Below are 15,767 nucleotides of genomic sequence, written 5' to 3' on the forward strand. Positions count from 1 at the left end.
AGAGAAAAAAATGTTATTTGACTTTCTCAGTTCACAGAAAAGTAATAGGCTTAGTGTCAAGCAGACTGGGTTTATCTACCAGTCATCAGCCTGTATGACAAAGAAAGGAACTTTCAGAGACTAACTACCATAACTACTTCGATTCAACAATCACAACAAACAAGATTAAGAGATTTTTTATATCTATATATGGTGAAATCACAGCCTACTATAACTCCACACAAAGAGTGACAATTAAGGAAAACACTATGTACAACACATATGTTCATCATACCCACAGTGCAAAATAAGTAATGCCCACATAAATAGATGACTCATCATTTTGGGGGGGACACACTACAAGAGGAAAATGACATAAAAAAAGCCCTCCAGCTAACAAATAAATCTCTCTCCTAGCTTTTTGTCATGTCAAGTATGCAAAGATTCCAGCTTTTTATATCTGGTTCTCACGCTCTTTCAAATAAAAGACTACTGAAGACACATATTACATTTTTTCCCCATTTATGCCTAATATGTTACTCTATGGAAGTCTTTTCAGCAATTCCCTCTCAAAGATTCTTGAACCTTTTATTCATTTCTTCATCTTTTTGTAAATATTACCATACCACTAATTAATGAGTGAAATCCAAGTACCACAGCAGAACTGTACTTTCCATTTTCAATGTACCAGGCTCTTACATCCCAACACTGTTTGGAACACATGGTAAAACAATAAAATCACAAAACAATTGACACAAAAATGGGAGGTTTAAAATCTAAAAATAAATATTCTACACTGAATACTCCGACGAGCTGTAATTACAAAACATCATATCATAAAAGACATACTAAGCACTGCTCCAAACATAGATACACCTTATTATGAAACACATAGTAATTATTATGAAACACTGGTAGTTAAACATTCATTATGGAAGGATTGTTATGAAATAGAAGTCTTCTTAATAAGACACTCTAGTTGAAACCTATTAATTTAGTGGCATATAGTCCCAACAGTTTCACAACACCAGGACTGAAAAATACATCATCAACTGTGCAATACCTAACTTGTAATCTGTACTGAAAATACGTAGTCAGCAGGACGCTGCTAAGTCCTCTTCACTACCACACTTCAGTTAGCAGTATCTCCCTTGATACTCCCATGAGAGATACATTTTATGAATTGTATTTGCAAAAGGCTATTTTGCTTTTGAATAACGTTCTTTTCTCTCTTTAGTATTCTGCAGGAGATTACATTTTTAATCTAGATCTGTTTCCCTGTATGAACTATAGTGTTAGGAAATGTTATCACATATTATTAAGTCATTCTGCATTAGGAATAAAATCTGTGGATTGATCCTAGATCTTTTATTTGTAAATGTGTTATCAATATTTGATTGTACAAGGTAAGATTGAAAATCTCTAGATCTGAAGGATGATATAAATTTAGGTTTAAAAAAGGTATTTTATACAACTCTGTAAAAAACCAAACTCCTCTGCTCAGTATAAAACATATTTCATATTGCTTTACAAAGATAATGCTTTCAAGTACATAAGGAATTTATGGTGCTGGTCACAAAAATTGAAAAGTGAAAAAAAATATTGGTCTATTATGTGGCATTTCTGTTTAAAAACAAACATTCTCTCCAGTTTTTCTACTGAGATCAAGTGACTGAATAGCTTAATAAAAAAAGGCTTCAAGAAAACATATCTTTGCTACAAAATACGACAAGGCACATTTTCACAGCATAAGTAGGAACTCAGCCATACAACTCCTACTAATATTACTGGGAGCTGCCTGTCAAAAGCACTGCGTATCATGCTGAAAATGTCCTTCAGTGATAACAACAGGGTTAAAACTTTTGGACATACACATAAATATTTTATATGAGGTGTTTCACAAGATAATATTAGTGATTTATGCTCAGCTGTGCTTTCAGAAGTAGTTGTATCACAGGAACACCTCAGAAATGAGTTTACTTTGTGGTTATATGGTCCACTAAAATCTACTGTTCTTTCAAGAAACTTTCAACATAAGTCTGGCTTTTTAAAGCAGACATTTAAAGAAGGCACACAATCAAATTTATTCATTACAGAATATTCAGTGTTATCTATACTATTTCAATACCTCAAGTATCTTATGTACAGGTGATCTTGTTAAATTACTTTTAAATCAGTTTCTAAAAATATCACCTCTTCCTTTAGTAGAGGAATGATACAACTTCTCCAAAATTAAGTGGATAGTATCAAAGAAAGATGGAGAACCCTGATATCAACTACAACACAATAGGAAAAGAAAAATATGAAGTGTACCACAGAATGAAATAATAAAAATCTTGAGGCTGAAGTGAGACTGCATTATCAAGCCAAACAGAAAATCTTATTAAAGAGATAAAAGCCAATATAGTTTATATATATTTAATTTAGAAAATATTTAAAAGTGACTATGAGGAGAACTCTGCAAAAGAGATTACATTTACACCCCTGGGAATCACTGATTTACTGTTCTGAAATTTTTTTGCTGTCATAGCAAAAGTCAAAGTTACAAAATGTGAGACTATATTTCTGTGAGCATGTCTTAACTACTTGACAAGGAAAAGGTAAATATAATGGGAATTTTTGACAAAAGATGTTCTCCTGCCTGTCTGTGTTGAAGAAAACAAATTTTAAAAGTGAGACTATATATCTAATCAACTTATAATTTAACAGTTGTTGTACTGAGTTCCTTAGCTCTGAAAGTTCAGCTAAACATGCTTCCAAATACATTTCAATCTGGGACTTTAAATTATGTGAGGTATCTCAGTGATTTTACTTAGCACACAATTAAAAACTAAATATTGTTACCCTACTTCTAAGATACTGATCTATATAAAGAAACTTGTTTTGTAACAGGTAGAGGCCCAGCTGGGAATCTAGGATTAACATGGGCAGCTAAGTACTCAAATTGAGATTAAGCACCATAGCATCAAATGAAATCAGGCTAACAAAATAAAATGTCAACCCTTGTCTTTCTAAACACAGTGTAGTTGGGAAAAGACATTTTGTAAACTTTCTAGTGTCTCTAAATTTGTAAATAAAAGGAGAAAACTAGTCGGTATACTCAAGACTTAGTGACATAACAAACTAGAGACTTAGTGGAGAAAATTAATAGTGAGAACCCTCATCATTAATTATTCTTCTGTACATCATGAAGTTAAAATATAAGAGTATGAAAGTAAGAAAATTTTTGTGACTTTTGACAATTATTAATAAGAAAAAGATGATAACAATTGCCAAAAAAATCACAAAAGTTGACATGTTACCTGGCTATGACAAAGAGCACACAACTGACACCCAAGTAAGCCAGCAGAATATACATCCAGATATCAGGGGAGAGAGGATTCAGGAAGGAGAAGACGCCCGGGTTTGTACCATTGGGCTTGCGGTACAAAATACTTATTCCAAGAGTCATAAAGGGCTTGGAAAAGTCGATGACCTTCTCTCGAACATAGGTAATTGCCAATGGCGCAACAGCAAGGTCAGCTTTCTGTTAACAGAAATACAAAAAGAGAAACAGACCATAAGTCAGAAGAAACAGATTGAAGCAGACAAACAGATTAGGCAAAACACAAACTTTACATGGAGGAGATTTGTTCTTGTACTAGGTAGGTTGAAATTTAGAGTTCTCTTCTCCCTGTAAGTGAGGAAACAGATTTATTCTATTTCCTATTTGCTAAACGGACATGTCAGCATCTAGAGAAAATTAAAAGCACTATTACAGGGATAGAAATGAAGAAAAACATTGTATCTTGCAGAAATCATGAACATCCGTTTTCAAGTCTTTTAAAACTTTTTTAAATGTATATATCAACATATGTCTTCTCTTTGTCACTCATTCACTGTGCTTTTTAGAAGCTAACATATTTGTGAAGCAGATGTGAATATACTTGCACAAGTGTAGGCAAAGGGGCAGGAATCAGTTCTGCTTATTTTAGAATAAAAATATAGATAGAAAATGAAGAGCATTTTAAAATGGGAACTGCTACACCTGAAAGGTTGCTACAGGGAATAAGTTCTACCAAAGTACAACTGTTCTTACTGGTTTGCAGAAATCACCATGAAATTTGTAGATAACTGACTATTAATCAATTGCAGCATTTCAAATAAACTCATACAATAGAGCATATTTTGTCAATTTACATTTAGTTTTAGTTATTATGGCAATAATTCATAGGAGAATAGTAAATGTTATATACTATTTTTTTATTCAAAACTTAGTGGAAATCATAGTGTCAGGAAATCTACAGCACTTTCTTTTAATCCCTGCCAAGAGCTCTTGAAAGTCTACTCTGTGTGTATGTGTGTGCATGTACATATGCATATATGAAAGAGGGAAGTTCAGAGCGAAAAATTATACAGTACAAGACTTGGCAAACTGTAAACTAAGACTTCCTTGTAAACTATAGGTACATATAGGTATGTAATGACAGAAATGATATCGCTATCGTGAAATACTGTTACCCAGGTAACATAGCTGTAAATAAAACCATTTTCAGTATGCCAGTTCTAAATCAAGATCCAGAGATTTTATTCCCAATAAAATCATATGAATTCATACATTGATATACTTTATTTTGCTCAGCTGGTATTGTGTATACTGTGGACACTCAAAATCCCACACAATGTTCTAGCATTTCAATGTTCCCTTTTTTTGTTGTTGCCTCAACTTCCAACATCTATTGTTGTTATGAACATCTTTAATATCATTAGATCTACATAAAGTACTTCTATGTTACAATGTGAAACTCTGTTGGCACAGTTCATTTTTTTAGGTAAGGGTTTGCTGGTCAAAAACATGGCATACACTTAATTTACTGGTAATTTACCACCAATAACAATGGCGGTATTCAGAATTTATACGTATTAATCAGAACAGCAAGGCTTTATCCCACAGCAGCTGAGTTTTTATGAATTGCATATTATTGATGATATTCCAGATGATGCAGAAAGAAAACAGTAAAGTAAGAAACTAAACCTAACTTGGATTAAAAGTTACAGGTCAATATGTAGAAGTTTGAGAAACATAACAACTCAAGCTATCAGATTGTGAGGCAATTAGCAGTCCTTACCCTAAGACTCTGAAGCCAACTCACTAGAAAAAAAAAAATCAGAAAATGCAGCTGCCCAAAGACAGAAATAATAGATCTTTCAGAAGGTTATTGGCAGTTGTGAATTTTGGTTTTAAAACATTAACAGAGCCTTAATGAATAACAATTCATTTCTTTTGCAAATACTATACAAAATCCAACTCTCAGTTATTAGATAAAAACAAAACCATACACAGGTGAATATGGGTTGTAACTATCTTCAGTAGAGCAAAGTTCTAGGGAAGTTGCAGATGAAATTCAGAAAATAACCAAACAAGAAATAATGCATGTCTCGTATGACAGAACAGGACAATCAGGTATCCCAACCTAGTGATGCACAGATCCAAAATATACGGCTCTATCGTGATATCTCAAGATTTTCTTCAGAGTAACTCTGTTTCCATATTCTTGAACTAGTATACCACCATAAGAACAAAAAATAAGCATCTCAGCAAAAATAAAATTCAGAGTCTTTACTGACTGAGGAAACAAAAAGCTGCTAGAATGACTGACATAAAAATGTAATACCGCCACATGTAACCACTTTTGCCAATAAATGTTATCTCCAAATTATTCAGTTCTCTCAGCAACTGTTTCATTCTGAAATGGTTCTACTTGAAAGAAAGAGAAATAAGGGGCCAAGTTTCCAGAAATGCAGTAGTAAGCTCTCCTACACTCTTCAACAATGAAGAAATACAAGTAAGAGAACACTCTTTAGATAATTTCTCAGGATGAATTGGAGAGGAATGCAGTAAAATTCAGATTTTATCAACCAATATTTATTAACATCAACAAATGTGCACATCCTAAAATGGCTTTGTGATATGTTCCATAACAAAAAATATTTGTCTCTCTTGGCAATGATGCATGATTCCTTTTTTTTTTGAATTAATTTATGTATGATTCTATTTTTTAAAGGAAAAAAAGGCTTATCTATCTGAAACCATAGTACTAAATAGCACTTATTCTTGACCTTAGAGTACCTGAGGTGAAGGCCTTCTTATAACAGCATCCAAGGACTAGTGAGGATAAGCTAGTCGCTACAGAGAAAAGCTCTGCACCAACTAAAGGTTAAAATAGCAATTAGAAAAAAGTCTGACAAGCACATTCCAATACAAGGTGCAGTCCTGAGCAAAATGGAAGAGTTGTACAGCAACACAAACAGTAGCCATATCACATTATGAAGGAGCACACTGCAGACAATAATGCCAACAGTAGATGGCAGAGACTGGAGAAAAATACTCCACACAATAAATTCTTATTTTAATTATGTCAAGTGAGAGGAAATAACAATCTTGCATTCATAGAATCATAGAATGGTTTGGGTTGGAAGGGACCTTAAAGATCATCTAGTCCAACCCCCCTGCCATGGGCAGGGACACCTTCCACTAGTCCAGGTTGCTCAAAGCCCCATCCAGCCTGGCTTTGAACACTGCCAGGGAGGGGGCAGCTACAGCTTCTCTGGGCAACCTGTGTCAGTGCACCATCCTCACAGTAAAGAATTTCTTCCTAAGTTCTAGTCTAAATCTCCCCTCTTTCAGTTTGAAACCATTACCCCTTGTCCTACCACTGCACTCCCTGATAATGAGTCCCTGCCCATCTTTCCTGAAGGCCCCCTTTAAGTGCTGGACAATTCAGGTGGGAAGAGACATGAGGACACCTCTAGTCCAAAGTCCTGTTCAATGCATGGTCATCCACATGATCAGACCAAGTTGCTCTGGGCTTTATCCAGCCAGTTTTGAAAACCTCAAAGGTTGGAGGCTATGTAACCTCTCTGGATAACCTGTTGCACTGCTTGTCTGTCCACATGGTGAAATAGTTTCTACAGACAAGCACTGGGGCAGGTAGTTTATAGAGATTATGCAACACCTATCTTGGAGTTTTTCAATGTATGCCCATTGTCTTTTGTCTTCCTGCCAGGCACCACTGTGAAGAGCCCTGCAGTGTCTTCTTGACAACCTCCTCATAGATCCTGAAACGCTGCTACTAGAAGTTGTTACCTTTGCCAAATGTAAGTAATGTACCATAAAGTCCAAAACATGTCCAGACTAGATAGCTGAGCTTAGATGTCACACTTTCCTATTTGCGGGATCTTGATTTGTACAATTTCAGGTTAATTGCTAATGATATCATATATAGATGCAACTTCATCAGTTGTTACTTTATTAACATAATAAAGTAATTTAATATAATAAAGCAACATATAATGACAGTTTCAACAGGTACTGGCTCAAGTTACACATTTGTTTCTACCTGCTGAGCTGCTTCTCAGTATTTACTGTTCAGCAACAAAAAGTTACTGAAAGACAGGTGGTTTACTCATTTTACTGACATGCAGTAATATTTCATAGCTGTTTCATTTGTTTAGACATCCTTATGTCAGCATGGCTAATATTTTTCTTGGTAAAGCCTTAAACAGCTATGGTAACTAATCATTGTGTCAACTACAAGCCCTTGTCTTTAAAAGGTCCTGATCTAGTAACCAACAAGATCATCTTCCTAAAGATCAAGACCTTAAAAAAAAAAAAAAAAAAAAAAAAAAAGGTGGAAATGTTGTGCCTTCCACTACTACACAAACAATTTGCTACATGAATACAACTAATTCAACTAGACAAAAAATATTTTGAATCCTTCCTAAACTGCTTTTAAATAGGATGGAGCATGTCTTTTGATCAACCTCACAGTGCCTAGAACTGAGTTTTGGTATTGTTTTCTTTTACTCCTTTGTTAATCTCTGAATGATTAACTAAGGAAATATACTAGTACTAAAACTATCAGGAACTCTGTAATTAGTTAATTTATGTTGTTTCCTCTTATACAAGGTTAGTAAATGTAGACATTTTTCTAGTCCATTCTCATTTAGCTATGCCAGCAAGGATTAGATTTAACATAGATGTAACATGAGTACTGATTCAAAATAGTCACAAAGTTTCTATATGTTGATTTATAGGATGCTGTTTCGCTGCAGTATTTAGCACCAACTTTGTTTTAATCAACACTTACACAAATTTTATTTAAGACAACTAGAGGCAGTGGACCACAAAACTACACTTAGCAGGAAGACGGATGACATTAAGTTACAACAATAATAAAGTCTCAGCCTTAATTCTTCTTACTTCAATCCAGCAGTTTTCCACAAAGTGTTCTTATAATAGTAAGAAGAGGAAGATTAATATACCCACAGAATGGGCAAACTGCCGAAGGCAGTTTTTACAAGACAGTGTAGATATTGCGGCTCAGGGTTCAGGAAAGGAAGACTCCCTATTCAAAAAAAACAAACTAAACCAAAACAAAACAAAAAATTAAAAAATTGTAAGAATACTAAATTAATTAAAATGTTGCAGTTCTTTACAGTTATCACTTTTTTTTTTCAAAAATTTTATTTTTGCACCAGAAATGGTTATTAAACATGAAAATTACTGGAACCATGCTCCAGTGCAGCTTCCTGAAATGAAATACATAGGTAGCATTCATTCCTGTTTTGTAGATAGCATTTTCCCACTTTCTAGACTTACCACAATGCCCTTGAAGTGTTTTTTGTCCAGTTGTTTAACCAGCTGTGTCACCTATACTTTCACTTACTGCACTCAGGAAAAAAATCCCACACTTTTTAATTTTGAAGTAAATTCTGTTCTCATATATATGAGTTTTTATCAAATTCTTTCAGTGAATTAATTTCATCATACAATCAAGTTTTCTGTCAAATTTGACTTGCTCACACTTTTCTGTATCACTTTGTCACTGCAAATTTTTACAAGGGAATCAAAATTAATAACAATGTTTTTGCATATCATTTGGATGGAAGTAGATCACTGCAGGATAGATAGATCATTTCCCTTCTTATCAATTAAAAATTCTCAATTGACAACTTTTTGAAATCTATCATTTCATCAGCTTAATTAATTAATGGGATAAAACCCATTAAGATGGACAAAATCAACGTCCTGTACACTCATCTCCTCCAGCTGCATTTTGATACAGCCATCACAAGGACCAGAGTTTATATTTAAAAGAATCCACACACTGAAATTCTCAATGAATCATTAAATTCCAGGGTCTTAGGTTTAATTAAAATTTATTATTATATACAATAACAAAAAAAAACAGCCTTTTTGGAGACCTCCATCATATGTGAAATAAAAACAGAAGTATTTTAATACTGTGTATACTCTCAAAACTTCATATATTATGTAATGATTTACATGTGCCATAATTATAAAGTATTGACTACATATTTTATTGCCAAAAAATATTTTCACAAATCTAAGGAATAAAAATGTTAGCAGTGTTTTTATGCACTAGGTACTAATTTAGTTCTGCTCTGCCTAGGGTATATGTAAGTTAAGTCATTTGAAAAACTTGTTACATTTATTTAAATTCAATAGAGCTTATCCAAGCTCTAGGCATTATTTAAATACTGAAGATCCCAGGATAAACTTATTAATGATCAGCTTTAACAAAAACAAAATACAAATCCTAAAGATGAAATCTGTGATAGCTGAGTTATAATGTTTCTGATATTTGTGAGATGAAATCTATGAAACACTTAAGAATGTCATTACTGTTATAATTTATTCCTTGTATTATGTGAAGTACTCCATTCTGGAAGACAAGGATCAACAGAGGGTTACAAACACATAATGAATAAGAACACACAATATAACAAGAAAAAACATTGATCACCATGACAGGCAGATGTAGTCAAATTCCTAGCCTAACTACTGCCCAAAGAGAAAGTGAATAGAATTAAGTAACAATGTTTATGGATGTCACTAAATTATTCAAAGTAAAAAGATTATAGAAGAATTGTTCTATGTCAACTTGCACAAAAAGAATCATAGAATCATTAGGTTGGAAGAGACTGCTGACATCATCAAGTCCAACCGTTGACCTAACACCACCATGCACACTAAACCATGTCCTGAACTGCCACATCTACATGGTTTTTTAACACCTCCGGGGATGGTGACTCCACCACTTCCCTGGGCAGCCTGTTCCAATGTTTAACCACTCTCAACAAAGAAATTTTTCCTAATGTCCAATCCAAACATCCCCTGATGCAACTTGAGGCCATTTCCTCTCATCCTGTCTCTTGTTACTTGGGAGAAGAGAATGACCCCCGCCTCACTACAATCTCCTTTCAGGTAGTTGCAGAGAGCAATAAAGTCTCCCCTCAGCCTTCTCTTCTCCAGGTTAAACAACCCCAGTTCCCTCAGCTGCTGCTCATAAGACTTCCAGGCCCTTCACAAGCTTCGTTACCCTTCTCTGGACACGCTCCAGCACCTCAATGTCCTTCTTGTAGTGAGGGGCCCAAAACTGCACACAGGATTCGAGGTGTGGCTTCACCAGTGCCGAGTACAGGGGCATGATCACCTCCCTACTCCTGCTGGCCACACTATTTCTGATACAGGCCAGGATGCTGTTGGCCTTCTTGGCCACCTGGGCAAACTGCTGGCTCATGTTCAGGCTGTCAACCAGCACCCCCAGGTCCTTTTCCACTGGGCAGCTTTCCAGACACTTATCCCCAAGCCTGTAGCTCTGCATGGGGTTGTGGTGACCCAAGCGCAGGACCTGGCATTTGGCCTTGTTGAATCTCATACAATTGGCCTCGGCCTATCGATCCATCCTGTGCAGATCCCCCTGCGGAGCCTTCCTACCCTCGAGCAGATCAACACTTCCACCCAATTTAGTGTCATCTGCAAACTTACTGAGGGAGCATTCAATCCCCTCATCCAGATCACCAATAGAGATGTTAAACAAGATCAGTCCCAACACTGAGCCCTGGAGGACACCGCTTGTGACTGGCCACCTGCTGGATTTAACTCCATTCACCATCACTCTCTGTGCTTGGCCATGCAGCCAGTTTTTAACCCAGCTTAGTGTACACCTGTCTAGGCCATGAGCCGCCAGCTTTCTTAGGAGAATGCTGTGGGAGACTGTGTCAAAGGCTTTGCTAAAGTCCAGGTAGATGACATCCACAGCCTTCCCCTTATTGACTAGGTGGGTCACCTAGTCATAGAAGGAGATCAGGTTTGTTAAGCAGGACCTGACCTTCATGAACCCATGCTGGCTGGGCCTGAGTCCCTGGTTGTCCTGCACACGTCATGTGAGCGCCCTCAAGACGAACCACTCCATGACCTTCCCTGGTACTGAGGTCAGGCTGGTGGACCTGTAGTTCCCCAGATCCTCCTTCCGGCCTTTCTACAAGAAATGGGTGTCACATTGGCAAGCCTCCAGTCACCTGGGACCTCCCCTGTTAACCAGGACTTCTGGTAAATGCGGGAGAGTGGTTTGGCCAGCTCCTCCACCGGCTCCTTCAGTACTCTCCATGGATCCCATCCAACCCCATAGACTTGTGGATGTCCAGGTGGCAAAGCAGGTCATTAACTGCTTCCTCCAAGTGGAGGACAGCAAATAAAATGAGCTCAGAACAAGAAACAAATAAATATTCTTAACATTAAATATTAAGTAAGCTGTAAAACTCCTTGCTTTCAGGACCTGTGGATGCAGAAACTTTAAATGTTTTCAAATAATTGAAGAAATTAATGAATACTATTTTATAAAAATAACCCCACCCTATCTTATAGTTCAGTAAAACACTATTCACAACTCTCTGCTGATGGTCTAAATATCACTATATTCTATTCACTCTTATACAATTTTTTTGATGTTTCTTATTGGCTAAGAAGGAAGTCGGGATACTGGGCAAAATAAGCTTTTACTATGAAGAGATATAAGGAGGGGAGGGGGGTGCACATGCACATAGACACAGTTTTGCATCAATAAATAGTTACATCTCTTAACTACCATCACAAAACTATGAAGGATACACTGCAGCTTCATACAAGCGTATTTTGCATGCAATTAAGTTTCAAATTTCAGTCGTACTTTCTCACTTGAACATGTTTCTTCACGTATTTAGAAGAGGGGAAAATAGTTCACAGAAAATCATGGATTTGTTATGTTTATTTTCAACAACAGATTTGCATTAACTTTTACACTGTAATCCATGACAGGTTAGCTGAACTTCATGCATTAAATGGACGGGATTACAGGCAATGCATATCTGCATAAAAGGGCATGTGTTTGAGGTGAGACAGAGAGATGATGCAGGGTTCTTTCTGGATCTCAGTAAGAAAGACTTGACAACAAATGGCTTAATAAATTATCTATTTTAATAAGATACAATAAAAAGAGAAATATAAATGCAAAATAAATCTCACATCCCTTCTGATGCAGGGAACTCTACTTATGTGCAGCACTGGACAGATCCCAGATGGATCTTTCCCTGGCACACTGTGCAGATCCTATCTGTGGAGAGGCTCCTCCTACCTCCCATGCCATGGTGCCTTTTATTTTGTGTAATGAACAGAATCATGTATCTTCTCCTGACAGGCTGGAATGTTGTCACTATCATATTTGCAAGTCTGTCAATGCAATGCATTATTTTGAACAAGTTCTTCAGACAACTAGAAGAACCCCTATGTTCCCATATCCTTGTCCTTATGGAGGACTTTACTACTTCAATATCTGCTGGAAGGACAACACAGCAGGGTACAAGCAATCCAGGAGGTTGCTAGACTGTAGTGATGACAACTTCTGGACACAAGTGAGGAAGTAGCTAACAAGCAGGATTATAACGCTGGACTTCATGAGAACAGACTTTGGCCTTTTCAGGGACCTGCTTGGAGGACTCCCATGGGAGATGATCCTGGAGAGAGGAGTGGACCTAGAGAGCCAGTTGATTTTCAAGGATGAGAATGATCTCCTCCAAGCTCAAAAATTGCCTATCCCCACATTCAGGCAGTCAAGAACAGATGGCAGGAGGCCTGCATGAACAAGGAGCTCCTGACGAAACTTAGACATAAGAAAGAATACCAGAGGTGGAAGCAGGAACGGGTGACCCAGGGGGAATATAGCAACACTGTCCGGGAATGCAGAGACAGGGTTAGAATAGCCAAAGTTCATCTGGAGTTGAATCTGGTGAGGAACATCAAGAGCAAGATGGGCTATCACAAGCACATAAGCAATAAAAAGAAGAATAGAGAAAATGTGGAACTGCTCCTGAACGGGGCAGGGAACCTGGTGATCTGGAGTCCCTAACACAATAAGGACATGGACCTGATGCAGCATGTCCAAAGGAGGGCCACAAAAATGATCAGAGGGCTGAAGCACCTCTCCTGTGAAGACAGACTGAGAGAGTTGGGGTTGTTCAGCCTGGAGAAGGCTCTGGGGGGATCTTATAGCAACCTTCCAATACCTGAAAGAGGCCTATAAGAAGGCAGGAGAACTGTTCACAAGGGTTTGTAGCCATACGACAAGCGGTAGTGGTTTTAAGCTAGAAAAGGGTAGATTTAGGTTGGACATTAGGAAAAAGTTCTTTAATATGAGGTTAGTGGATCACTGGAACAGGTTGCCCAGAGAGGTACTGGAAGCCCCATCCCTGGAGATATTGAAGATCAGGCTTGATGGGGCTCTGAGTAACCTGACCTAGTTAGAAATGTCCCTGTTTATTGTAGGGGGGGTTGGACTAGATGACCTTGAGGTCCCTTCCAACTCAATACATTCTATGATTCTGATTCTATGATAAAGGACATGGAGAAGGCAGAGGTACTAAATATATGCTTCACCACAGTCTTTACTGGTAAGAAGACTGGTCATCAGAAATCTCAGGTCTCTAAGAACACCAGGCAAGTCTGGAGCAAGGAAGACTTAACTCTCAGTGACGGACGATTAGGTGAAGGAACATGTAAACAAACTGCACATACACAAGTCCCATGGGATACACCCATGAATGCTGAGGAAGCTGGCTAATGTCAGCCAATCTCAATTATCCTTCAAAGGTTGTGGAGATCAGGGGAGGTTCCTGAGGACTAAAAGGAAAAAAATGTCACTCCTGTCTTCAAGACAGGCCATTCAGTATCAAATTAATTCCCGGGAAAGTGATGGAGCAAATCCTGGAAGTCATACTAAGGACAAGAAGATAATTGAATGTTATGAGCATGGATTTATAAAGGGGTAAACTTGTCTGACCAACCTAATAGGTTCCTACAATTAAATGACTGGCTTTGGTGGATGAGTAGAGAGCACTGAATGTTGTTTATCTTGACTTCAGTGAGGTTCTCAACACTGTTTTCCATAACAGGCTTGAACACAAAGTTATGAAGTACAGACAAGATAAGTGGACAACAAGGTTAAATTAAAACTGGCTAAGCTGTTGGACTGAAAGGGCTATGGTTAGTGACGTAAAGTCCAGCTGGAGATCAGTTGCTAGTGATGTATTCCAGGGGTCAACATCAGCATAGACACTGTTCAACATATTCGTTAATGAGCTGGATGAGAGGACAGAGTGCACCTTCAGCAAGTATGCACATTATACTGTGTGACTGATAAACCTAAGGGTTATGCAGCTATTTAGAAGGACCCCAACAGCCTGGAGAAATAGGCAGACTGGAACCTCATGAAGATCAAATAAGGAAAACGCCAAATGCTGCACCTGAGAAGCATAAACCCAGGCACCAGTACAGACATGGAAGGATAGTGACGAGTTGGGATCAATTAGGCAGAAGCATTGCAGAAGCAGGCTGAGGGAGGTGGTGGTTGACCTCTACTCAGCACCGGTGAGACACAGCTGGAGTGATGGGTCCGTGTCTGGGCTCCCTGGCACAAGAGAGACAGAGACATATTGGAATGAATCCAGCAAAGGGCTACAGAAGTGATTAAGAGATTGGGGTACCTGTCATAAGGGGAGAGAGTTCAGAGAGCTGGGACTGTTTAGCCTGAAGAAAAGAAGGCTCAAGGGAATCTGATGAACAAATACAAATAACTAAATAACTGAAGTGGGGAGGGGAAGTAAAGAAGACAGAGACAGAGCCTTCTCAGTGGTATCCAGCAAAAGACGAGGCAATGGGCACAAATTGAAACGCAGGAAATTCCATTTAAACAAAAAGCCTGCCCCCCCGTTTAATTGCACAAATGATCAAACACTGGAGCGAGTTGCCTAGAGATGTGGAGTCTCCATCCCTGGGACAGTTAAAACTTACTGGGACATGTCCCTGGGCAACCTGCTCTACTTGACTGTACTCTGAGTAGGGATTTGGACTAGGTGATCTCTACAGTCAATTTCAACCTCAACAGTTCTTTGATTCTGCCATGTAATTAATTTCTCTTTCCAATACACTATACACACCTCTGTAACAAAACTGCATTTTTATTTCTAGTCTGGATGCAGACAGAGGAAGAAAGTTTGCAAGTAGTGAAACTAGGTTTGGCATACAGTCTCCTAAAACTTCCTGTAATATTGTTGGTTTCCTGTTAAGATATAAGTAGTTAAGTAAATAGATAAAATAATTTTTAGAATTACAAAACAAGCAGAAATTACTTAAATCTTGCAAGGATTTAAATACTAAGTTACGGCATGTATCTCATTTCTCTTATTTCTATATTACTGGTTTACAGTGGAGAATTAAGACAAAAGGGAAAAATATTCTTGTCTGATAGCTACGCTGCAGAACAATTTTCTTAAAGACACCTCTACTTAAACATTTAAATATAGTAAATAATTCAATTGAAGTTCTAGAGATAACATAATATCAATTTGGACGCAGGACAGTTAAGTCTAGAATTTAAATGTGCTATCTCTCAGTGCCACAGAGCATGGTT

General features: G+C 37.5%; 1 protein-coding gene across 1 annotated transcript in view; it reads right to left on the bottom strand.

The window, feature by feature from the left end:
- The window catches only part of GRIK2 (glutamate ionotropic receptor kainate type subunit 2), a 432,872-nt gene that overhangs the window by 142,165 nt on the left and 274,940 nt on the right, over positions 1 to 15,767 (bottom strand). The window contains exon 11 of the mRNA XM_086461343.1: positions 3,282 to 3,505. Within this exon, the coding sequence (XP_086317469.1) occupies positions 3,282 to 3,505 (224 nt within the window). The remainder of the gene's footprint in view (positions 1 to 3,281; positions 3,506 to 15,767) is intronic.

Source organism: Leptosomus discolor, chromosome 2 (genome assembly GCF_034619465.1).
Source record: "Leptosomus discolor isolate bLepDis1 chromosome 2, bLepDis1.hap2, whole genome shotgun sequence".
In the NCBI taxonomy this organism is placed as follows: Eukaryota; Metazoa; Chordata; class Aves; order Leptosomiformes; family Leptosomidae; genus Leptosomus; species Leptosomus discolor.